This window comes from Hipposideros armiger, unplaced genomic scaffold, assembly GCF_001890085.2.
Source record: "Hipposideros armiger isolate ML-2016 unplaced genomic scaffold, ASM189008v1 scaffold_431, whole genome shotgun sequence".
Lineage (NCBI taxonomy): Eukaryota > Metazoa > Chordata > Mammalia > Chiroptera > Hipposideridae > Hipposideros > Hipposideros armiger.
Window position 1 is genome coordinate 231,113 of NW_017731781.1, and position 23,580 is coordinate 254,692.

At 50.7% G+C, this 23,580-nt stretch overlaps 2 protein-coding genes across 7 annotated transcripts; one reads left to right on the forward strand and one right to left on the reverse strand.

The window, feature by feature from the left end:
- The first annotated feature begins 6 nt into the window (after nt 1-6).
- ZBTB4 (zinc finger and BTB domain containing 4) lies at nt 7-20,153 on the forward strand. 2 transcript variants are annotated; one of them, XM_019664947.1, is made up of 5 exons: nt 7-104; nt 7,704-7,773; nt 8,218-9,263; nt 9,953-11,412; nt 20,034-20,153. In XM_019664947.1, exons 3-5 carry the CDS (start codon nt 8,227-8,229, stop codon nt 20,051-20,053), a joined length of 2,517 nt encoding a protein of 838 aa, XP_019520492.1. In that variant the 5' UTR covers nt 7-104; nt 7,704-7,773; nt 8,218-8,226; the 3' UTR covers nt 20,054-20,153. The 2 variants fall into 2 exon arrangements, with proteins under 2 accessions (XP_019520492.1, XP_019520491.1); XM_019664946.1 differs by lacking the exon at nt 20,034-20,153 and having other exon boundaries at nt 9,953-14,530.
- CHRNB1 (cholinergic receptor nicotinic beta 1 subunit) lies at nt 13,650-23,536 on the reverse strand. 5 transcript variants are annotated; one of them, XM_019664949.1, is made up of 11 exons: nt 23,363-23,533; nt 23,138-23,277; nt 22,497-22,541; nt 21,379-21,488; nt 21,186-21,294; nt 20,652-20,799; nt 20,117-20,326; nt 17,590-17,813; nt 16,907-17,088; nt 16,416-16,563; nt 13,650-16,132 (listed from the first exon to the last, which is right to left on the reverse strand). In XM_019664949.1, the coding sequence occupies exons 1-11, from the start codon at nt 23,415-23,417 to the stop codon at nt 15,992-15,994; spliced, it is 1,512 nt and encodes a 503-aa protein (XP_019520494.1). In that variant the 5' UTR covers nt 23,418-23,533; the 3' UTR covers nt 13,650-15,991. The 5 variants fall into 5 exon arrangements, 4 of the variants coding, with proteins under 4 accessions (XP_019520494.1, XP_019520495.1, XP_019520493.1 ...); XM_019664950.1 differs by having other exon boundaries at nt 16,040-16,225; nt 23,363-23,535; XM_019664948.1 differs by having other exon boundaries at nt 16,040-16,563; nt 23,363-23,536.
- Nucleotides 23,537-23,580: the final 44 nt, after the last annotated feature.

Sequence of the window (23,580 nt, forward strand, 5' to 3'; positions counted from 1 at the left end):
GGAGCCGGAGCCGGAGCCGGAGCTGAAGTCGGGTGAAACCGGAGCTGCCGGGGGTGGCCACGGTGATGAGCCGGGCCTGGCGGACGCGGCGCCATCGCAGTCAGGTGGGCCCCGGGCGAACCGGGCAGGGCCAGGGCGGACCGGAGCCAACAGCCGGGCCCCCTCCCGCTGCCCGGCGCCGCGGGGGCCCGAGCCGCGCCCGGCGCCCCATGACCTACCGCTCCCCTTGGGAGCTGACCTAGGGGCTAAGGGGTCGGGGGCTGAGCCTAGCCCCGCCCCCAGGCGCGCACGGCGCTGGGGGGCGACTAAGGGGGGCCCTGGCACGGCGTCCCACCCAGCGGCGGCTAGAGGGGGAGCGATCGCGGAGGGCCGGGGAAGGGGCCGCACTGCGCATTTGAAGGGTTAATTCTGCAACCGAATGTACCCCCCCCATGTGGGGCAGGTTGGGGGTGGGGTGGGGTGGGGCGGGTGTGAGCCCAGGCGGGCGCTGCAAGCTGCTGGGAGGGCGATGGCGTAGGAGCCAGGCAGAGAGGGGGAGGGGTGGGCCGCTGTGTGCCCCAGAGTTAGGGTGTGTGGGGTGCGCAGGGCTAGCAGGGGCCCCAGAGCCGCTGCGCTGTCCGAGCAGGGTTGTGGCTGTGAGTCCTGGAGATTGTCTGTCTCCTGCTGTGTTGTGGGGCAAGGTAAACCTCTCCTGGCACCACTGTTTGCTCGTCTGTCAGCCAGGGGTCTGGACAGGGCCTTCCCTGGGCCATGGGGACAGAAAGCCAGATGGTGGGGTGTCCAATATTGTGGGGCAGAATTACAAGATGTGGCAGTGTGGTTTTGGGTGACAGGTCTGTATCTGAAGCAAGGTACAATACATGCAGAGTTTGTTAGATGTGGGGTTTTATACCAGCATGTATTTTCTTGCACGTATGTCTTATGCTGCACATATGAACTGTTGTTTTCTGCATAGCTGGCATGGTGTAAGTGCTGTGGACTGCACCAGAGTGCAGGGTGCATGTGCCTATTTGGAGGGGGCGGTTGTGTACCTTTGAGTTGGAAGGTGTCACACTTAGGTCTCATTTCTGTGGCCCTGCTGAGTTGTGGTCTAGTCTTGGTGAGGATGGCCTGCTGGATGGGTACGTGTCTGTATGATGAGTAATTTGCATGGGTCTGGGGGCACAGGTCTACAATCAGGTCCCGCCTATCATGTGGGAAGTGAGAAACCCTAGGATGTGTCTCAGGTACTTGTGGGGCAACTGGCACTGGTGTGAGGAGCTCTGGGTGGAATGTGCAGGTTGTTTTTATGGGATCGTGGGCAGCCGAGCAAGGGGAAGGTTCTATGTGTGCAACATTCTCTAAGGGATTCTTTTGTGACGTTGTTTGTGGGGAGCCTGTTGTTTGTGGGAGCCTGTCTGTGCTGTTGGGCTGGGAGGCGAGCTGGTCAGAAAACATTTGTGGGGAGGGAGGTAGCGTGACAAGGGCATGTGGGCCTCATCCTCGAGAGATCAGCCGCAAGCTGTGTGTGCGTGCCTGCCTTCTGTGTGTTTAAGTGGCCGTGTGGGGCTGCTGTAGGGCTATGTTAGGAAGAAGGCAGGGAGATAAATATGGGGCTGAGCAAGGGCAGCAGGCGGAAAGCTTGGGTGTCCTCAGGGTGGCTCAGCTAGTCGTTGTGCGGGGTCTGTGTTCTTGCCCCTCACCGGCCTGCCCAGCGTGTCAGGGTCACCGGGAGGAGAGGCCTGGCGGCTGCAAGGAAACTAACCAAGCTTGGACAGAGTGGCTCTCTGGTCATGTTTACGTAAAGGCCGGGTGTGACTCTTGTTACTGAAATGGAAAAAAGAAACACGAAGTTTTCAGCCTCCTCCTCCTGCTTCACCCTCTCTCTGCCCCCCTTGTGGGTATCTCTGCTTTTCCATCTCTTCTGTGACGCACACTGGGCTGCTCCTGGGACTGTGGAAGGGTCTGGGAACAGAATTTGCTCACTAGGCACATTCCTCAGAAGAGGTTTTCCTCACCTTTGGGGCCTAGGCCCTTCTGTAGTTGTGTGTGATGTGTAGAGGGTGGATGGTGTGTTCCAAGTGTGCACACCACTGTATATTGTGCCTATCCTGGCTGGGAGGGTGGATATGCATGGGGAGCAGGAAACGCACTATGGCTGGGGCCTCCTGCATGGGAGGGTTGCTGGCTGCTGTGAGAGGCCTGCATAACAAGTGCATGACGGCCTGGTGGAGGGGAAGGAGGCCTAGACTAGAAACTGAGGGGTTCTGGCCCTGCTGCTTCCTCACTGGCACTTTCCTTGAGTGAGCCTCAGTTCCTTATCAGTAAAATGGGGCTAATTGCCTGCCCTGCCTATCTTCCAACAGGACTGTAAGCAAGTAGCACATGGGAACTGTACCTGGAAAGTAACTACAGTTTGGAGACTATGCCTATGCCAGCAACTGTCAGCCCTCTGCCAGCGCTGAGCCCCTTGTCAGGGCTTGGCTAATAACAATAGCAGTAAACACTTATTTAGCATTTACTGTGTATCAGTCATTGTTCTCAGTGTTTTTACATATAATTACCCATTTAGTTTTCATTATGCCCCATGGAAGTATGTATTCTAATTACCTCTCTTTTTCAGATGAGACAGCTGAGGCCCAGAGAAGTAATTTGCCCAAAGCCACTTAGCTAGTAAGAGGTAAAGCTGGCAGTCAGGTTCCAGATCCTGTGCTCTTCTACGCTGCCCTCGGCTGCCCTTCTGAAGCTTTCTGTGGGCTTCTCTGTGCACACATTTCTCCTCAATTTTTGTATAACTTAGCACCTGCACAATCCATTTCAGAAGACCAGTGTGCTTAGACAGTGACTCAGGGAGTCCTAGCCTAGGGAATGAACTAAAATCAGCTGCTGGGTGCTGGCCATAGAGGTACAAAATGTTGATGAGCCAGGCAAAGGAGAGATTGTCCTTGTCCTGTGGGTTAGGGAGGGCCAAGAGGGAGCTGGCATTTCAAGTTCAATCTTAACACTTCGGACTGCTTTGGGGAAGAGGTTGGGGAAAGTTGCATTTCTGGCAGGAGGACCAGCATAGGGAAAGGCATGGAGGTGAGGGATGTGTTGAGGTTGGAGAGCACACTGGGTGCTTGAAGGGAGACAAACACAAGGCAAGATTAGAAAGGAAGATTGGAACTAGACCCTTGAATGCCTGGCTGAGGAATTTGAACTTCATCCTGGAGTGAGTGGGGAGCAGTGAAGGGTTCTGAGCTTAGAAGTGATACCACCTGAGCTGCATTGGGGATGTTGACCCTTAGTGAGTAGAAGGCTAGATGGTAAAAGGTAAGCCTAGGGGGCAGGGGAATAGCTGAGAGGCCATGGCCTTGGACCATGCAAGTGTTTACAAGGCCCTGAGCTAGTCTGGGGGCCAGAGGCAGGTTGAAGAGAAGGCTTCCAGAACCATTCCCAAGCTTGGCTGCAGATTCATCCAGACTTAGTGACTGCTAGATGTGGGGAGTGAGGGAAAGGGCGGAGTCAGACATGACACAGTTAGCACTTAGCACGTGAGACCTTGAGTGGTGATTTCTGCAACCCACTGGCAGGCCATAGGCCCCGTTAGGGCAGGATCCGGCAGTATAGCAGAGGGAAAGACTCAGCATCTGGGTTTGAACAGGCCTGGATTTGAATTTTGACTCTGCTGCTCACAAGCTGTGTGACCTTAAGCAAGGTGTATCCAATCCCTTTGTAAGCGTCAGTTTCCTCATCTGTAAAATTGGGGTCATATAAATACTGACTTCGGGTGGTCATTTGGAGGAAATCGTTACATGTAAAGCCCTGGAAGTATATCAGGCAAAGTGTGAGTGCCCCAGAAGTGATCAAGTCACACTCATCATCCCAACTCCTGGTCATCTCAGTCCAGCATTGAGGATGTCTTCCTTCCTGAAGGTGGACAGACTCCAGGCAGACTTTGAAGAAGGCAGGTTCATGCATTCACCAATGTTTGTTTTTAAATCTCCCATTATGTACCAGGTACTGTTCTAAGCACTGGGGATAGCAGTGAACAAAGCAGACAAACATCTCTCCCTTCCTTGGAGGTTACATTCTAGAGATAAATGTACAATATGTTTTACTAAGTTCCAGGAAAAGAAATAAAGTAGGCAAAAGGGATAGGAAGTTTGGGGAGGCAGGGGGTGGCTAGGGAAGACCTCCAGGGGAAGGTGACTTTTGAGTCTAGGCTTAAATGAGGTGGGGCATAAGTGCATGAGGCTATCTGAAGAAAGAACATTCCAGGCAGAGGGAACAGCAAGAGGTGGAGTGTGTCTGGTGGCAGTGCTCAGATCTCCGCCTCAGTCACACCTTTAAGATCACATAGCCAGTCAAAAGTAGAGAAACTATAAAAACAAATAAAAAACTAAAGACCACAGAGCCACCAAACCTAACATGAAGCCTAATTTCTGCCTCTTTTTCTTCACCACTTCCCCCCACCATTTTCCGGGACTGAGTTCCAAGATGATAACAAGAGCCAGCATTTACTGTGTGCCAGACACTCTTCTAAGTACTACCAGTTATTAGCTCACTTATTCTTCACAATAACCATACGAAGTGAGAACTTTTCATTATCTCCACCTCATAGACAAGGAAACAGATACAGAGAGGTCACAATAACTTTTCCAGGGTCACATAGTATCTTCTTCACCTCCCATAAGTCTTTGTAGGGCAGTAGCCAGTGGTGGGGCAATTGAACTCCGGAGACCTGGGTCCAAACTTCACTTGGTTAGCAATGAGACCAGGGCCATATCACCCTGCCACTATGTTCTCTATACCTGAAAGTGAGGAATTTAGAGTATTTAAAGCCCCAGTTTCCTCATCTGTACAATGGGGTCGATGATAGCCCCTGCCTTACTGTGGTCCTTTTCGAGTGTTGAAATGAGATGATGTAGCTAAAATGCCTAGCTCTGTACTTGGCACATAATAAGTTTTTCATAAATGGTAGTTACAAGTGCCATGATAATGATGATTCTAGGTAATCTCTAAGGACTAGGCCAGCTTTGGACTTTTCTGGCTCTATTCTAAGAAGGCTCAGTAGGCCTTGTCCAAGTATCTTGACAGCACACAGCCATACCTCAGCAGGCACCACACCTGTATGGTTGTGCATGTCGGCAGGCCTGGCCATGGGGGGTGAGCAGGGGGCTCACCTGTGCAGGACTGCTACCTCCTGGAGGAAGGGGCCTTTCCTCTAATTTTCACAAAGGGCTAGTGGGGGCCTCATAGATGCTGTTGAAAGAAAAACACAACTGTTTTTCTATACACTCTACTCACAACACTTCTGACACCAAATGTGTGGGTTTTTCCCACACTGACCAACTCTCTGCCACTAACTGAGTGTCCTACAATTCAATTCGGACACTACCTGGAGATAGTGTCAGATTCCACAGGTTAAGAACTCCGTCCCACAAGCGTTCCTCCACTTCAGGTGCCAGTTGCAAGTCCAGGCCTCCTTTACTTCTGACCAACCGACCAACTATAAATTGGGGTGTCCCATGACCTCTTCCTCAGATTTGATACTATGTTAGAATGGCTCATAGAGCTGAGGGAAACATGTTTACTGATTTATTATATAGTAAAAGATATGATAATACAGATGACTAGCCAGTGAAGAGGCACATAGGGCAAGATCCAGAAGGGTCCTGAGTATAGGAGCTTCTGTCTCCACAGAGTTGGGGTGCTCCACTCTCCCGGCATGTGGATGCTTGCCACCTTGGACACTCTCGACCCCATAGTTGAGGGATTTTTATGGAGGCTTCATCACGTAGGCATGATCGATTATTAACTCAGTCTTCAGTCCCTCTCCCCTCCCCAGAGGTTGGGGGTAGAGTGAGGCTGAAAGTTCCAAGCTTCTAATCTTGGCTTGGTCTTTCTGGTGACCAGCCCCCAACTTGGAGCCCACCAGTGACCTCATTAGAACAAAAGATGCTCCCATCACCCATGAAATTCCAAGGGATTTAGGAGCTTGGTGTCAGGAACCAGAGCCAAAGACCAACTATTAGAATAAAAGATGCTCCTAATGCTTTATCGCTTAGGAAATTTCAAGAGTTTTAGGAGCTCTGTGTCCATTATGGAGATGAAGATCAAATATATATATTCCTATTATACCACAATATCACAGCTGTAAACATGCCCTTCACCCTGATGTGGTACAGTAAAAAACACAGGCTTTGCAGCCAAACTTCCTGGGATCAGATCCCAGCCCTACTAATAACTGGTCATATAGCTTTGGGTGAGCTTACCTAGTACCTCTGTGCCTTGGTCTGTCATTTTAAAATGGGGAAGCTAACTGCTACCTTTTAGGGTAGTGAAGAGGAAAGTAGCAAATGAGGTAATACAAGTAAAGCACTGACTCGGGGGTCCCAGTGGGCCAGTGGCTATCATGAAAGAGAGTGGGAAGCCTTGCTGTCTTTCCTCACTTTACAACCAGACCCATCTGCAATCCAGCAACTGATAGAGTAGTACTGACTGTGTGCCTGGCTGTCAGGGCTGTTGAACTTTTGCATATCACCTCTGTTTATCACCTTCCTCCTTTTTCTCCAGGAGAGAACAGAGCAATCTTTTTGGAACGTGAAATGGACTGGAGGCAAGGCCATTTAGTCCAGATAGTATCAGTACTAAATGGGAAAAGGGTTTTTTTTTTTGGTGTGGGAATTGTATGAGGAACTCCTGATGCACAACACCTCAGAGGATATGTGTGACCCAGGCATTGGGTGGAAGAGTGCTCCCAGGCTTTGTGGAAGGTGGACAAGGGGCCAAGAGCTCTGCTCTCAGGTCAGCAGGCCTTGCTCTGTGGACAAGCCCCACCTGTTATCAGCTCTGTGTGACTTTGGCTAAGTCACTATGGCTCTAGAACTCAGATCTTCAACTGAAAAGTGGAACTCCAAAGCCCTGGTTATGCCTACAGGGGAGAGCAGCTGTGAGGTGCCTTCTGTGCTGTGACTGCCACAGCCGGCATTTGGGTTGCCTGCTATTCCTTTTGGATGAGCCTCCCAGAAAGAGGTGAGGTAGGAGTTGTGTTCTCTACCCCCTCTTTAAGTGGAAGTCTTAAAGCCACCAGCTCTCAGAGTAAGAAGTGGGACCCAAGCTTCCTCACTCCCGTATGGTGGCCTTTCCAGTGCCCTCCAAAGACTGAAGCAAGTTGGCACGTGTATGAATCGTGGTCTTTGGTGGTCTCCTAGCACCTGGGCCAGAAATCCCCTCTAAGATTTATGGGGCAGGCACCTATGAGAGAAGATTCTCTCCTACTTTGAATATCTAGAAGCTTGGTCCAATAAGAAAAGCTCAAGCAGATCTATTTTGATATGTAAATGAGACTATTATAATAAAAAACAAAATGCAAATTGTTTATTCCCTTTGAGCCCCAAGATTGGGCCAAAGGGACTTGAGAGTGATCCTACAGCCTTCCCTGGACCTATGGGACTGAATTTAGCTGCTGTATGTTTTGAAGCCAACTGGGAATATGCAAATTATCTTGTTCCTGTACTTCTGGGGGCCAGCAGAACAAGGCTTTGCAATAATCTGGGTGACCTCCTAGGTCTGATTGGATGTGCCTAAGCAAATAACCTGACAGAGGCTCCTGGGCTGGTCAAGGTCTGCAGAGCAGCCCAAGCGTCCTCCTTGACCTGAGAGCTGCACCACTTCCCACCTCATGGGGTCCCTTCTTTCCCAGTTCCCTTACTGAGGACATAGTTTCTGTTTCTTCACAGAGGGAAGAGGCCCAGCAGAAGGGACTCACTGAGCCACCCCCATTCCGCTCCATGTTGGCTGTGCTCTCAGGTGAGATGGTGAAAGGTCTGCAGCTAGGAAAAACGACCTGACGCAGCAGGCCAGCAAGGGCAGCCATTTTGTCTAGGCTGGGGAGTACTCTGAAATGGTCATTAGCAGTTATGGGGGCTTCTTCTTCACAGTGGGAGAGGGATAACCTTGCTTAATTCTCTAGTCTGTGACTTTGGAGATTTTTGACCCCTTGACCTTCATCAAGACCTGAGGTATCACTGGCATCTTCTAGCCCCAGATGTTTGACATACTGGTGTTGGATGCTGGCCAGACATGGGTGACTAAGGTTAACCCCTGACTTCTATGACCAAAAGTTAGTCAGCCTTCCCCTATCTCTGACCAATAACTTTCAACCCCCTCTCAGCTCACCTCTCTTGATTTTAGAGGCCCTTGCCCTCTGCCCAGCCTCTGAGATCCTCCCCTGGCCTCTTCTCCTCTGTCTAGGCTGGCACCATGCCCCCCCCAGCAGAGGTGACGGACCCATCCCATGCCCCCGCCGTCCTGCACCAGCTCAATGAGCAGCGGCTCCGTGGCCTCTTCTGTGACGTCACCCTCATAGCCGGAGACACCAAGTTCCCTGCTCACCGCAGCGTCCTGGCTGCTTCTAGTCCCTTCTTCAGAGAGGCCCTGCTTGCTTCAGCCCCACTGTCCCTCGCACCAATTACTGGCGGCTCAGCCCCCAACCCTGCCACCACCACAGCTGCCTCCTCTTCCTCCTCCTCTTCCTCTTCTCCCCCTCCAGCCTCACCCCCCACTTCATCCCCACCCCGGGTCCTAGAGCTGCCAGGGGTCCCAGCAGCTGCCTTCTCTGATGTCCTCAACTTCATCTACAGTGCCCGGCTTGCACTACCTGGCGGCGGAGGGGACGGGGCAGCTGTGGCAGAGATCGGAGCTCTGGGGCGGCGTCTGGGCATCTCCCGCCTGCAGGGCCTGGGGGAGGGAGGTGATGCCTGGGTACCTCCTGCCTCAGCCCCCATGGCCACCTCGCAGCCTGAAGAGGACAGTTACGGGCCTGAGCCTAGGCCAGCCGGGGAGTGGGAGAGTGACAGGGCTGAGGCCCAGGCCCCTGACTCACAGCCCCCCTTGTCCCGGCGGCCCATCCCCTGCCCCCGATGTGGGAAAAGCTTCATCCATCCCAAGAGGCTACAGACCCACGAGGCACAGTGCCGTAGGGGACCCAGCACTCGGGGATCTGCAGGGCTGGGAGCTGGGGGCTCTGGCCCCAGTGGCCCTGCAGGAGTGGACGCTTCAGCCCTGACCCCGGCAGTGGGCTTTCGAGGTGGCCCCGAGCATGTAGTGAAGGTGGTGGGCGGCCACGTGCTGTATGTGTGCGCGGCCTGTGAGCGTTCCTACGTGACCCTGTCCAGCCTGAAGCGGCACAGCAACGTACACTCCTGGCGGAGGAAGTACCCCTGCCGCTACTGCGAGAAGGTATTCGCCCTGGCTGAGTACCGTACCAAGCACGAGGTGTGGCACACTGGGGAGCGCAGGTGAGTGGCCTGGGGGGCTGTGGATTAGAGGTAGGTGAGGGTAGTTGGGTCAAGAGTCAGTACTCAGGGACCACATGGACAACAGAAGGAGTGGGCATAGTGTGGGGCTTAGGAAGTAATCTTGTGACATCTGTTCAGCACTGGCCCCTGCTCAGCTGCTCGACATCACTTACTCATTTACCTCCCTCCAGCCCCAGTTCCTTCTGCTGATGCTTATTAGCATCTCTAGGTGTCAGCCCTGGTTTGGTGCTATGGAGAAGGCTGAGCAGGAAAGAGAAAGTTCCCCTCACAGGAAAGGACTATGGGGAATGCAAGCATGCTCCACCAGTAGTAATAATATGTATTTCCATAATATGTCCCTGTTCATACGATATTTCCCCATTCTGTTATTTGAGCTTCAAAAGAAGGCTTTGTGAGTTAGGCAACGTATGTGACTATTCCCAGTACACAGATGGAACAGCTCTGGCCCAGGGTCTCACAGCTGGGTGGGGGGCATTGAGCTAGGACTGGTGTCCCTCCTGAGGCTGGCAGGGTAGGATAAGCGGCATGAAAGGAGGGTGAGCAAATGGCTGGGGGAGTTCTATGTCTGAGTGGAGGGCAGTAGAGGATATGGGAAGCTGAGGCCCTGGCTTCAGGGCCCCTGACTCAACTGGCTCTGTCCCTGCCCTTTTCCCTCTGTCCTGGCCCAGGTACCAGTGCATCTTCTGCTGGGAGACCTTTGTCACTTACTATAACCTGAAGACCCACCAGCGAGCCTTCCATGGCATTAGCCCGGGCCTCCTAGCCAGTGAGAAGACACCTAATGGAGGCTATAAGCCCAAGCTCAATACCCTCAAGCTGTACCGCCTGCTTCCCATGCGGGCAGCTAAGCGGCCCTACAAGACCTACAGCCAGGGAGCCCCAGAGGCCCCCCTTTCTCCAAGCCTCAACACACCAGCCCCTACAGCAATGCCGGCCAGCCCACCACCTGGACCCCCACCTGCCCCAGAGCCTGGTCCTCCACCCTCTGTCATCACTTTTGCCCACCCAGCTCCCTCTGTCATTGTTCATGGGGGCAGTAGCAATGTTGGAGTGGGGGGTGGGCTGGCCAGCACAGGGGGGGCCCAAGCTGCCTCAGTTATCACTTATACTGCTCCCCCGAGGCCCCCCAAAAAACGTGAGTACCCACCTCCTCCCCCAGAGCCTGCAGCCACACCAACCAGCCCAGCCACAGCAGGCAGCCCAGCAACGGCCGCAGGGCCTGCCATGGCCACAGAGGAGGCCAAAGGCCGCAACCCTCGGGCTGGAAGGACTCTGACCTACACGGCCAAGCCAGCTGGTGGGATTGGCGGGGGTGGGGGTCCTCCTGCAGGGCCTAGTAGAGGCCCCTCTCAATTACAGGCGCCACCTCCACTGTGTCAGATCACTGTGCGAATTGGTGAGGAGGCCATTGTCAAGCGACGCATCTCAGAAACTGACCTTCGTCCTGGGGAGCTGAGTGGAGAGGAGGTGGAGGAGAGTGAGGAGGATGATGAAGAGGAGGACGATGAGGAGGAAGAGGAGGAGGAATCGAAGGCTGGCGGGGAGGACCAGCTCTGGAGGCCCTACTACTCCTACAAGCCCAAGCGCAAGGCTGGAGCCATAGGCACAGGCAGCAGTGGGGGCAGCGGAATGCCCAGAAGCCGCAGGCCACCACGCTGGAGACAGAAGCTGGAACGGAGGAGCTGGGAGGAGACCCCAGCAGCTGAGGGCCCTGCAGGGCGTGCCCGTGGTGAGCGGAGGCACCGCTGCGGGGACTGTGCCCAAACATTCACCACCCTAAGGAAGCTGCGAAAGCACCAGGAGACCCACAGTGGGGGCTCCCATAGCTCCCGGGCTGGACGGAGGCCGTCCACCCGCTTCACCTGCCCTCATTGTGCCAAGGTGTGCAAGACAGCAGCTGCCCTGAGCCGCCATGGGCAGAGGCATGCTGCTGAGCGGCCTGGGGGTACACCCACACCTGTCATTGCCTACTCCAAGGGCAGCATTGGCACAAGACCCAGGGATGTCAAGGAGGAGGCCCCTCAAGAGATGCAAGTCTCCTCATCCAGCGGTGAGGCAGGTGGCGGGAGTGCTGCTGCGGAGGAAGCTTCTGAGACTGCCTCACTCCAGGACCCTGTCATCTCAGGGGGTGAGGAGCCCCCAGTGGTGGCAGGAGGGGGCACCTATGCGTACCAGCCTGTGCAGGAATTTCCACTGGCTCTGATTGGGAGTGGCCGGGAACCTGGAGGTGTCAGGGGAAAACCTGGAAGTGAGGGGCCAGTGGGGGCTGCGGAGGGGAACCGGATGGAAGGGATGGGGGCTGCCAAAGTCACCTTCTACCCTGAGCCCTACCCACTCGTCTATGGCCCCCAGCTCCTTGCTGCCTACCCTTACAACTTCAGCAACTTGGCTGCTCTCCCAGTTGCTCTTAACATGGTCCTACCTGATGAGAAGAGTGGGGGGGCCCTTCCTTTCCTACCAGGGGTCTTTGGCTACGCAGTAAATCCTCAAGCAGCACCCCCTACGCCCCCAACTCCACCCCCCCCAACTCTTCCTCCACCAGTCCCCCCTAAGGGAGAAGGGGACCGAGCAGGGGTTGAGGGAACCCAGAAGGGAGATGTGGGGTGAACTCTGGGCCCAGACCTCCCCTTTCACCAGATGCCACCCTCCCTGAACCCCCCCACCACTACCAGCTCCCTGGCCTCCCTGCCCCTTGGGAACCCCTCCACACTTTTGTGCAGGGACTTAGGGGCCCCTGGAGCTCAGGAGTCAGGATGTTTTGTGTGAGATTGTAGTTTTCCCATATCCTGGGAAGGGATCTTTGATGGATCTCCTCTCAGTTCTCCTCCAGGGAATGGCCTCCATGAGGGGCAGGGCCAGTTCCCATCCCTTCTCCAGCCCTTGGGGCAACTGAGCAATATACTTATATGAATCTCTACTCACGGCCCCCACCAGCTCTGAATGTCTAACCCACCCCCCTGATTCGTAAACCTAGGGGGAAACCATCTCTTTCACCTAGTGATTCCCCCTCATTCTGAAGCTTTCTCTAAGCCCTTGCCCAGATGCTTCCTAGCACATTCCATTCTTAGTGGCCCAGGGCCTGGACCAGACCATTGTGATACATGACACCCACCTTCCTGGGAGTTTGGCTTTGGATTCTATTCTTCCAAGGGTGGATTTCTGTGTCCCTGTTTCCTTCACATTAAGATGCCATGCCTTCCTTGGCTTCCATACCTTTGGATCTTCCATACTCCTCCTCATACTCCTAGACTCTGGAGATGGCCTCTCCCAATCCAGGTCAAGGAGGTGTTGAGAGGAAGGCTACCCATCTGTTCCATGGCTGAGCACTTCCCCAGCCGAGGGCAGCACCTATCTTGGCCCTATCCTGAATCCCAAATCCAGTGAGCCCCAGATTCTTCCAAGGCAAAAGTGGTGAGTAGATCACACCTCTTTCTGCCTCTATGTATGGCCTCTTCTGGGCTAAACCAGATTTGGGGGGTAGGAAGGAGGAGCTCTATGTGGGTGGGAAAGGAAATCTATTTTCTCCCTGTTTTTCTTGTTTGTTTGTTTTTTGTTTTTCCTGGTGGTTTCTCCCAGACTAGACCAAATAGCCAGAAAAATGATGGGGGTTGGATGGGTGGGTAAGCCCAAGATTTGCACATGACCTCCCATCCTTACCTTTATCCCCATCTTCCCCAGTGTCGCTTCCCATACCATTCACTCCAGATGGTTTTTGGGGAACCATCCTACTCCCTTGGTGGGCTTTGGGGTATCCCCACCAATTTTCCCTCCAAAATAGCACCTTACACCCCATCTTTGACTCAGTTCCCCACACCCAAAGATCCCAGCCTAGGGAATGGGGTGCAGGGACTTTAAATAGTCCCTAATCCCTAATTTGCACTAGTTAACCCTGGTCAGGGGTCCCTATGTTTCCTTCCAGTGGGGAGTTAAATGTTTGCTCCTAATTCTCTGATAACTGGGCCTCCCACTCTGTGATTGGATGAACATTTCCCATCCCACCCACCTCCCCCCCCCAAAAAAATCAAAAAACGACTCCAAGGGGAGAGCCAATTTTGGGGAGCAAATTTGGTAAATGGGAATTAGAGGAGGAGTGCAGTTTTAAAAGGGAAAAGTTGTTGTCATCAAATGACAGGCTTTTTCCCAGCTACTGTTTTCTGGGGCCAAGATGGCTGCCCTCTCAACAGATGCTGAAAGGGCAAGATCATGGCTTTTGGAGGGAGGTGAGTTTGGGGGAAGGGACAGGAGCATCCTCCTGCCTTCTCTTACCCTTCCAGCCTATATAAGAGGGGGAGGTTTTCAACAGGCTCCCTGAATGTTAACCACAGAGGAGTGTTGTTCCTTCACTCCTCCTCTGTCTCTTTGCACTTTTCTTGGTCTTGGCCACAGTCCGAGTGAAGAGTTTTCCTACTGAATGTACCAAGTTCCAATTTTTATGGGAGAAAAAATTTTTTAACAGGGAAAAATGCAAAAAAAAAAAAATCACTAAAAAGATCCCACAAATCTTTTTCTGGCACTTTAGAAAAACTGCGAAAAATACATAATAAAGAATATATATATATATATATATATATATATATATATATATACATATATATATGTACACACACACACACACACACAAATTATATATACACACACAGCGGAACCACAAGAGACTGAGGAAGGCCTTGGAGGCAGGGGACAGATGGGATGACAGTCTCCATATATCCTTAACCTGCACTCCTCTGAGGCAAAAAAGCACAGGAGATGGAAGGGATTGAGGATGCACTGGGGGATTTGAATTTCAGAACAGGTCAAAATTCCAAAACCATGGACATTTTGGGAGAACTGAGATTGTAGACATTTTTTTTTAATATGATTTAGGAAAATAGTTTCCAGAATTTGGTGGTTCTGGGCAACAGATGAGATTGTGGCGAAATGGAGATTAAAAGATGTATCTGAGCTGGGGAACTTGAATATTGTGAATTTCAGATGTTGGAAATTTGGGATTTTGCAATTTCGTCTTGAAAATTGTCAAGTCTTGTCAGTTTGTGCCCTCTTTACCCATGTTCCCTGGGAAGAAGGGTGATGGAGTGGGAAGGCCACTGGTTCTGTGCCATAGCACGTAAGATTTAGAATTCTACAGACTCTAGCTCTATACGTAGTGAGGACCCAGATTTAGAGAAACTGACCAATATTTATCTCCGCATTTGTGTGTGTGTGTCCAACTCTCTAGGCAAATAAACCAACAAGACAAACAAACTGTGCTCCACAGTGGGATGCCAGGTGCAATTATTTGCGTGGCTGGTGGGTCTGGCTGGACAGGGACATACTGACCTTGTCCCACAGGGATCCCTGGAGTTGTAGCCCTATTCACCTTCTTAGGACAACAACTTCCAGCAATTGAGTAGGTGTGAGGGCTTGCTGACCCTAGGTACTTCAGTGTAATTGCTGCAGCCACTAGGCTTAAGCTGACTTTGGTCTGACCTCCAGGCAGAAACATTAAACTTAGTCCACTTCACACAGACTGCTGGGCACAAGATCTTCATGTCCCAGAAAGGCCCTGCCTTAAACCAGGTGCAACCCTTTCTCCAAATCAAAAGGAAACTGAGATACAAAATATGTGATGGCCGTAAGAGACGACCACCTTTTCTACTCCTATCCTTCCACTGGCTTCAACTCCTTGTCCTCCTTCCTCTTCCCTGTATTTTGTCTAGTGTTATGGAGGGATGGGCAAGTAAAATGAGTAAAGCTACTTTGGTGGTTGGGAGCTTTGAGGAATTGACCAGAATGGGCAGCCACTAATCAGCTCTAGCAAGTTGCTGCAAACAGGGGAACCAGGCCTGGTAGTAACTAGTTTTTTACATTTTTCAAGAGAAGCCAGAAGCCCAAATTTCTTTGTGAAATATCCAAATTTTAAAAGTAACAAACTATCAATAATTCAAATTTAAAATTATGCAGGCTATCATCATGGGCCAAACAAAACACCAGTTTGCAACCTCTGATATATATTATATAGTGCTTCTGTTCCCATCTTCTCATATGATCCTCAGACTAGGGGAAAGATACTATTATTAGCTCCATTGTACAGATGTGGAAACAGAGCAGTTTAGTAACTTGACCAAAGTTTGAGCATAAAGCTGGAACTTGAATGGAAAATTTTAAAGTGCACTTTTTCCCCCTTATTACAAATGCACCCTTTTAGAAATAACCTTTTTTTATCCTAAGATAACTTATTTCAAAACATAATAAATTACAGAAAGGTAAAAACAAAGGAAAAATGAACACTAGTCCCAACATGCAAATTTAAGTACTATTAATTAGTATATTTACTTACAGAAAAAAATTGTCCCTATTTATTCAACAAATGTTAAGTACCTACTATATTAGGACACGTACTAAGTGCTGGGGATATTATAGTGAACAGGACACAGTTCCTGCCCTCATAAGGCTTACAGTCTAGTTCTTGTTCTATTTCACCGGAACCTAGATATTGATATCCAAGAGCTTCTTTAAGAAGCCAAAAAGTAAATAAGCTTTTAGTGCATTTCTGGAGGGCCCAAGGCCTCTGTCTGCCCAGTCCCACTTCCACTCTGTCCCCAGAATCGAAATGATGAGAGGACTGGATTCCCAGTGAAGGAGTTAAGAGGCAGAAAGGCATAGGGCTTCAGAGTAGAGATGAACTCTCAATTCAGCTGGCCGAGGACCTGGGTCTGGGCCCTCCGTCCTCAAGGAAAGGGGTCGGGAGGGGGCAAGTGGTAAGTAGCGTCCAGGAAAATGACTAGGGTCCCGACGCTCGTGAAGATGATGAAGGTCCACAGGAAGAGGCGGTCCACTACCATGGCCACAAATTGCCAGTCTTCCTTCAACTGAGGGTAGGTAGAGGAAACTGTTCCTGAGCTCCAGACCCCAGGGAAGGTGGTCCCCTAGGTCCTGCACCCCGCCCTAGTCCAACCACAGCTCTGAGATAAACAGGAGAGCGAAACTGCGATTGGTGGGTAGGAACAAAGAACCAGTCGGAAAGCAGGGGGCGGGACCAAATGAGGCTAACTTCCAACCAAAAATAAAACCGAGCGCTAGGGGTGGAGCCCAGTTTGCGGGTGGAGCCAAGGCCACCAAGGCCCTGCCTTGCTTCACGCTCACTGGACTTACCGCGTCATGGTCCTCCTGTTCCTGCAGCTGTCGAGCGATGTAACTGATCGAGGAAACGACCTCCCGTAGCTCGGGAGGCAGGCCCACAGTCCGGTTTGGACCATCGATAAACCGCCGCAGATCCGGGGCAGATAGTTCAGACTGGAACCTGATAGAGGCGGGACCGTTTGCTTACGCCCCCCCCAGCGGAAAGACACAGCCAGCGCCAGGGCTCTAGGCTCCGCCCCAACACCCTGTCCCTTTTCAAAACCTAAGAGGGCCTTTCAAGCTCTCCCCGCCAGCGGCGACCCCTCCAGCCTTACACAATTCCTCCCATCCTTCTATGTTTTAGTTTCCACCTTTCCGCAAAGTGGACAGGAGAAGGGATACTATAACTCCCATGATGCTCAACCACAGCATCTTTGGGAAGCTTAGGCCGCCTGCCTCCACAGTCTTCTGGGAACTGTAGTTCTCCCTCTCCTTATATGTGAGCGATGGGCAGTAGGTACTACCTGTTGGGTTTGGGGAACAGAAAATCACTCGGTGGCTTCCGGATGAAATATTCGTCTATTCCCCAACCCCAGCCACTTCCCCGAGAATCCCTGAGGGCTACAAGAGGTGGCTCCGGCATCTCGTCTCTCTCAGGTTTGGGCCTCTTCAGACCCAGGTACAGAGGAAGTTTGTGGATAAAGATCTGCAAAGTAGAAGAGGCGTATTGGAGGGGGCTCTCATGCTTTTAGACCAGAAAAGAAGCAGCCAACCACCCCCAAACCACATGCCCATTACTTAGATGTGTGCATATGTCCCACAAACCTACACGGACAAGGAAATGCAACTACACAGCCTTCAGAGCTTTTAAGTAGGCTGGGAGTCATCCTGACTGGAAAGGAAAGTCTGAAGGGCTCCCACCCTGATAGTACCTAACCCTGAGAATGTTTCCCTGGGATCCAGAATGAGCAGTGTTTATAAAGAGAGTGTGGGATCTATGAAATAGTAATAATGGGAGGGTAAAATTAATTGTGCAATGTTTCAACACCCAACAGGCCTTGACATTCCATCACTCTATAAGGAGCTGTAGTTCTCCCTCAGGTCTGTGAAAGGGAAAGTTAAGGTGGTGGGAGGAAGAAGTAATATCTGGACAAAAAGCCAAATACTAAGACTGAGAGTTAACACAGGCTGGAGGAGATTTTCTTACCTGGCGGACCCAAAGGGGCATTTGGTGGGTGTGGGGTGAGCGATGGTGCAGGTTGAGGACTACGACGCTAAGGATGACTGAGAAGGTGACGAGGACCATGGTAAACATGAGGTACTTGACAATGATGGGGACAGAGAGGGAGGTCTCAGGCACTTTGTCTGCCAGCAGCAGCAGGAACACAGTAAGGGTCAGCAGGGCAAAGATTGAGAGCCCCATCTTCTCTCCTTGGCGGGCAAAGGGGAAGGGAGAAGGATTAGACTTTGCCAGAAGGCAACTCCATGGCATAATTGGTGACCATGTTTCCAGCCCACTCAAGGACAGGCTTTTGGAAGGGCCAGCTGCATGCAAATGACGCCTACATTTATACCTCCAGCGTGGACTTATTCCCCTAATCTCCAGACTTACATCCACCTGCCTACCTAACCTCTCCACTTGAATGTCCAACAGACATCTAAAACTTAACATGTCTAAAACCTAATTCCCTCACCACCAACTCCTCTTATTTCATAAATAACAACTCTATCTTTCCTGTGGCTCAGGCCAAAATCCTTTGAATCATTCTCACTCTCCTTTCTCTCTCATCCCATATCCAATTCATAGCAAACCCTATTGGCTCTACCATCAAAATATATCCTGAAACTGATGACTTATCACATCTACCGCTACCACCCTGGTACAAACCACCATTACCTCAGGTCTGAGTTATTATAAAGGCCTCTTCTTTGCTTCATCCTTTGCCCAACCCACCCTGTTCTCAACAGAGCAGCCAGATTGATCCTGTTAAAATGTGAATCAGTTCCTGTCACTTCTCTTCTTAAAACCATTGGCTTCCCATCTCCTTTAGCATAAAAGCCAGAGTCCTTATTATGGTCTACAAGGCCTTCCCATTAGCCTTCTGACTTCATCTCCTACTCTTTTCTCTCTTGCTGCCTTCATTCAGTTACAGTACCTATTTCCTGAATATGTAAGACACACTCCCACCTCAGGACCTTTGCATTCACTGTTAACATCTCCTGGTACTTACTTTCTTTTCTTTTTTTTCTCCTCCTGGTACTTTCTTCCCCCAGATATCTGTCAGGGTCATTCTCTCACCTCCAAGTCTTTGTTCAAATATTGATCAAATATTCCCTTTTTAATGAAGTATACACTGATCATCTTGTTTTTCCATTGCAACTCCTACCCCTATTCTCATCTTCCCCAACCCCTTTTCCTACCTTATTTTCTTCCTTACAACTTTTCCTCTTTTAACATACTAATGGATTTATTTATTATGTTTATTGACTGTCTCCTACACTAGAATGTAAACTTCACAAAAGTAGGGATTTTTGTCTCTTTTATTCAGTGATGTGTTCCCAGTACCTTGCACATTATAGATGCTCAACAAGTATTGTTACATGAATGAATGGACCAACCCCTGTAGCGTTTATAGGAACTATATAGCAATTTGAAATATCTAAAAATTAAGCAAAGTATATAAGGATATGCCAAGTGGCTGATTATTCCTGTGGCATACAACAGGCACTGCAAACTTCATGGAAGTTATTGAAATAAATAACTTTTATGCTCTCCTTTATGCCAGAGAACTGGTCAGGCCTGGGGGAATTGGGGAGGTTATTGTGGAGGTCACAGGGCAGATACGGGTCAGAGGATAAATAACAGGGCAGATAGGGGCTCTACTTTCATCCTATAATATTTGGTTCCAAGATTTGCCTTGCTCCAGGAGGAAATAAAAGTTACATTTGGAAGAATGTTCTAGAGCTGCATCACTCTCCTTCCCTAGATAGAAAGAGAACTTGATTTCAGAGAGATGGAAAGCATGTTCTGAATACCAGAATTAAGGATTCTGAATAAGACTGGCACTAACCAGGGTTGGAATAGCAACACTGCCTCTGTCTAACTGTGTAATGTCAGGCAAATGACTTAAACTCTCTCAACCCCTTTATCCTGCTCTGTAAAATGGGAAGACAAATCAGTACTTACCTCACAGAGTTATTGTAAAGATTAGAATTGAGTTAATCTATGTAACATGTTAATTGTATTACCTTACAGCAACTGTTCAAAAATAGCTGTTCAAAAATAGCAACTGTTCAAAAATAGACTATGCCAACACGTGCATAGAATTTACTGGGTACCAGGAATAGTTCTATTATCTCAGTTGAACCTTAAAATAATCCTATTAAGAACTATAATTGTCCCCATTTCCAGATTAGGAAACTGAGACACAATAGAGATTAAGAAATTTTCCCAAGGTTACTCTGTTACTACATTATGCTGCCTCCTAGAGAAATGTTGGCTATTATTTCAGAGGGAAAGAAGTGGGCAGCAGAGGAGAGGCAGAGCCTGAGGTTAGAGGGAAAATCTGGATCCAGATGGAAAGGCTTTGGTTGAAGGGAAAACCTGAATGAGACTGCTGAAGCACAATCCATGATGTCTTGACTTGGCAGGAAAAACTTACCTGGATTAAGGGTGAAGAGGCAGAAGCTGACCTATTTGTGAGAAGGAGGTCTGGGGCCCCTTCCCCCCTTACCTGCATCTGGTGGCAGGTAGAAGACGAAGATGGCCAGGAGAGTGATGAGGATACATGGAGCAATGACATTGACCAGGTAGAAGAGAGGCTTCCGGCGAATGATGAGGTAGAAGGTGACTTCTTCACGCAGTCCTTCTCCCCTTCCCCTAGGGTCCGCCAGAGGCTGGATTAGCCGAGAAGGCTTGTGGATAATTTCCCATTGGCCATTCTCTTGGGGGAGGGGTAAGAGCAGAAGAAAGGGACACAGATGTGAGACCTATTCCAGTTGGTGCTGGGTATGGCTTGCTCTGCCACATTCTAGATCAAAGGAGGCTGATGAGATAAGCGACTAGCTATGGACACTGAGTTCGACAGCCCATCTCTAATAAACTTGAATAAATATTAATTTCCATATTTGTGAAATAAATATAGATAGTCATACCTATCTTGCTTCCACCACAGAGTTGTATTGAGAATCGCTAATGGAGTATATCTATCAGCCTATTAGAAATTAGAAATCATAAAGCCCATGGGCATGGGAGCCATGTCCACTCACCAATGAAGGTCCCTTCATGAATGTGCACTTCCTGACGCTCCTGCCCATCAGGACCCAAGCCAGTCTGCAGGCTGACCTCTGAGCTGTCATAGCTATAGGAACTGAACACCATGGTGCAGTTCTGCCAGTCAAAGGGGAAGTAGGTGACCTGGATGAAAGGAGGAGTCACTAGAGCTGACAGAGAACAGGTCAGGTTTGGGAGAGTTAGGAAGGTCATTGTGGAGGTCACAGGGCAAATAGGGGTTAGAGGATATGGGGCACCAGGGAGATGGGGACAACCAGGAGAGGTCACAGGGAAGTGGGAGATCACAGAGGTATTGGAAGGTTATTAGGGGAGGCCAGGGGAAATGGAGGGGAGTCACTGAGAAAGACTGGAAGTCAATGAAAGTGAGCAGAGATGAAACTCAAGGGAAAATCAGGAGCACAAGAGAGATGTGAGGGTCATGGGGATAATGGAGGAGGGATAGGAGTCAGGATGTCTGAGGAGGAGGGATTCTAAGAGTGTCTGGAGCTTCTCAGGCATAGCCCAGAGACCTGGATGCTACAGCTGCTGCGATAGATGCCCGGGGGCTGCCAGCGCACCGAGCCGTCAGAGGCTACTACGACGTTAATGTTCAGAGCGACGTCAAAATTTCCGTCATTGCTGTAGGGAAGGAATCGTCTCATCTGGGATCAGGCCCCGCCCACCGGTGCCCCGCCCACCTCCCAGTCTATGGGAGGATCCTACTTATTTAGGAGCACCACGTCTGGTAGCCACACGGATTCAGCCTTGATACGGAGTGAATCGATTCCCTCGTACTCCGCGGGGTTCCAGCTCAGCCGGTAGTCAGTCCACTCCTAGGGAAGCAGAGGCTGAGAGGCTGTCTGGGGCTGGAGGCTGGGAGAAGACTTGGAATGTCCCAAGATAGCGGGCAGCCAGTGCAAGTTGGGGAACAGCGCAGGCATGGGCTGTGGTTCTGGAGGCTGGGGTTTCTGATTCTGGCTCCACCTGCACTCGCTCAGACCCCCATCAACTAATTTCCCCTTCCCTCCCAGCAGGCCCCAATTTTTTAGTCTGTAATAATGAGAGCATTGCACTAGCTAGCCTCTAAAACAGTGCTTATTTTCAAACTGCAGTTTCCGACCCTTTAGTGGGTCAGGAATCAAATTAGTGGCCCCAAACCAGTGTTTAAAATATTAGAATGAAAAATGCATGAAGTGCTGCGCCAACATGGATGAACATGGATAAAGGGTATTATGCCAAGTGAAATAAGACAGAAAGACAAATGCCATATGATTTCTTTCACTTATATGTGGAATCTAGAGAACAATATAAACGAACAAACTCAAAACAAACTTGTAGATACAGAGAACAAACTGGTGGTTGCCAGGTAGGAGAGGGGTTGGGGGGCTGGGTGGAAAAGGTGAAGGGAATAAGAAGCACAAATTGGTAGTTACAAAATAGTCCTGGGAAATGTAAAATACAGCATAAGGAATATAGTCAATAATATTGTAATAACTATGTGTGGTGCCAGGTGTGTACTAGACTTATGGGGGACAGGGGGATCACTTCATAAATTACATAAATGTCTAACCATTATGATGTATACCTGAAACTAATATAAAATAATATTGAATGTCAACTGTAATTGCAAAATTAAAAATAAATAAATGAAATAAAAATGCATGAAGATGCATGAAGTGCAACTCCCGTAGTAGAGATAGGTACTGTTTCTTAAAGCTTCTGTTTCAGTTATAAATGTGTTTTTGAAGTTGTGAAGCAAAAAAAAAAAAACCACCTCTTTACTGGACAGGAAATTGTAGAGGCAGTGAGACGCCCTTTCCCACCCTGTGGGGTCTCCATACCAGGTCTAAGTACACCTTTGTGCTCATCTCCTCATCCTTCTCGTTCTAGAAGGGAAAAGTTTAAAAGGTAGAGGTGATGTTAAATGGAGAGAAATGAGGGCGGCCATGGGTCAAACTCTCCCTGAAAACTCCCCCCTTTTTCTGAGTCCCACCCTCTTGGGTCCAAGCCCCGTCTTTATCTCAGAAACTTCCTGCGGTCTATGGTGCTAGCCAATTCCTCTACCAGTCCCACCCCAGGCGGGCCCTCTGCCTGGCAGGGTCCTGGGCCGCACCCACAGCTCGTAATTCACCCAACCCTGAATCTCCGCCCGCTGTTGTTGATTGACGCTGTCCAGCACCAAGCTCCGCCCCAGCCTGTGACCCCGCCCCAAGGCCCGCCCTACAGTCAGTCCATCAGCCCCAGCGCCACTTCAATATCCGTCCACAGGCGGGTTCATCGCCCGTCCCGGCTCTACCCGTGGCCTGTCCAGCAGCCACGCCCACAGCTTGTCCATTGGTCCAATTTCGACCCAAATCCCTGCTAATGGCCGATCCATCTCTCAGACTGGTTCTGCCCCTGCCTTCCCTCTGTCCTGGGACCTAAGGCCACGCCCCCCAGCCCGCCAGTGTGCCTGACCTCAAGCCCCCGCGTGCGCCCTCACCAGGCTGATGAGTTGCGCCAGGCTGAGACCAATGCTGACCCCGACGCGGTCTCCCACCTTCCGCGCTGGCCTCACCGAACTATCATAGCCCGAGAAAAGTTTCTCGCGGAGCCGGCTTTCCGCCTCCGAGCCGCGGGCGCCTGGAAGAGGAGAGCATTAAGTGAAGCCGTGGTGCCCGGCCACGACCTCTGGCCCTGTAACTGCCCCTCTGAGGCCCAGACTTACCCGGGGCGAGCGACGCCCCCAGCACCCCCAGCAGCAGCAGCACCCCTGGGATCATAGACCCGCCGCGTAGCTCAGTGTGTTTGCTCGGTAAGCCTCCGGGACAGCCAGTGCAGGGGAAGTGACGAGGTGCCCAAGAATGTGCACCTGTTGTTGGGGGGCAGCCGCCACCCCACCGGCCCCGCCCCTGAGACTTGGTCCCGCCCCAAGCAACTGCCAAT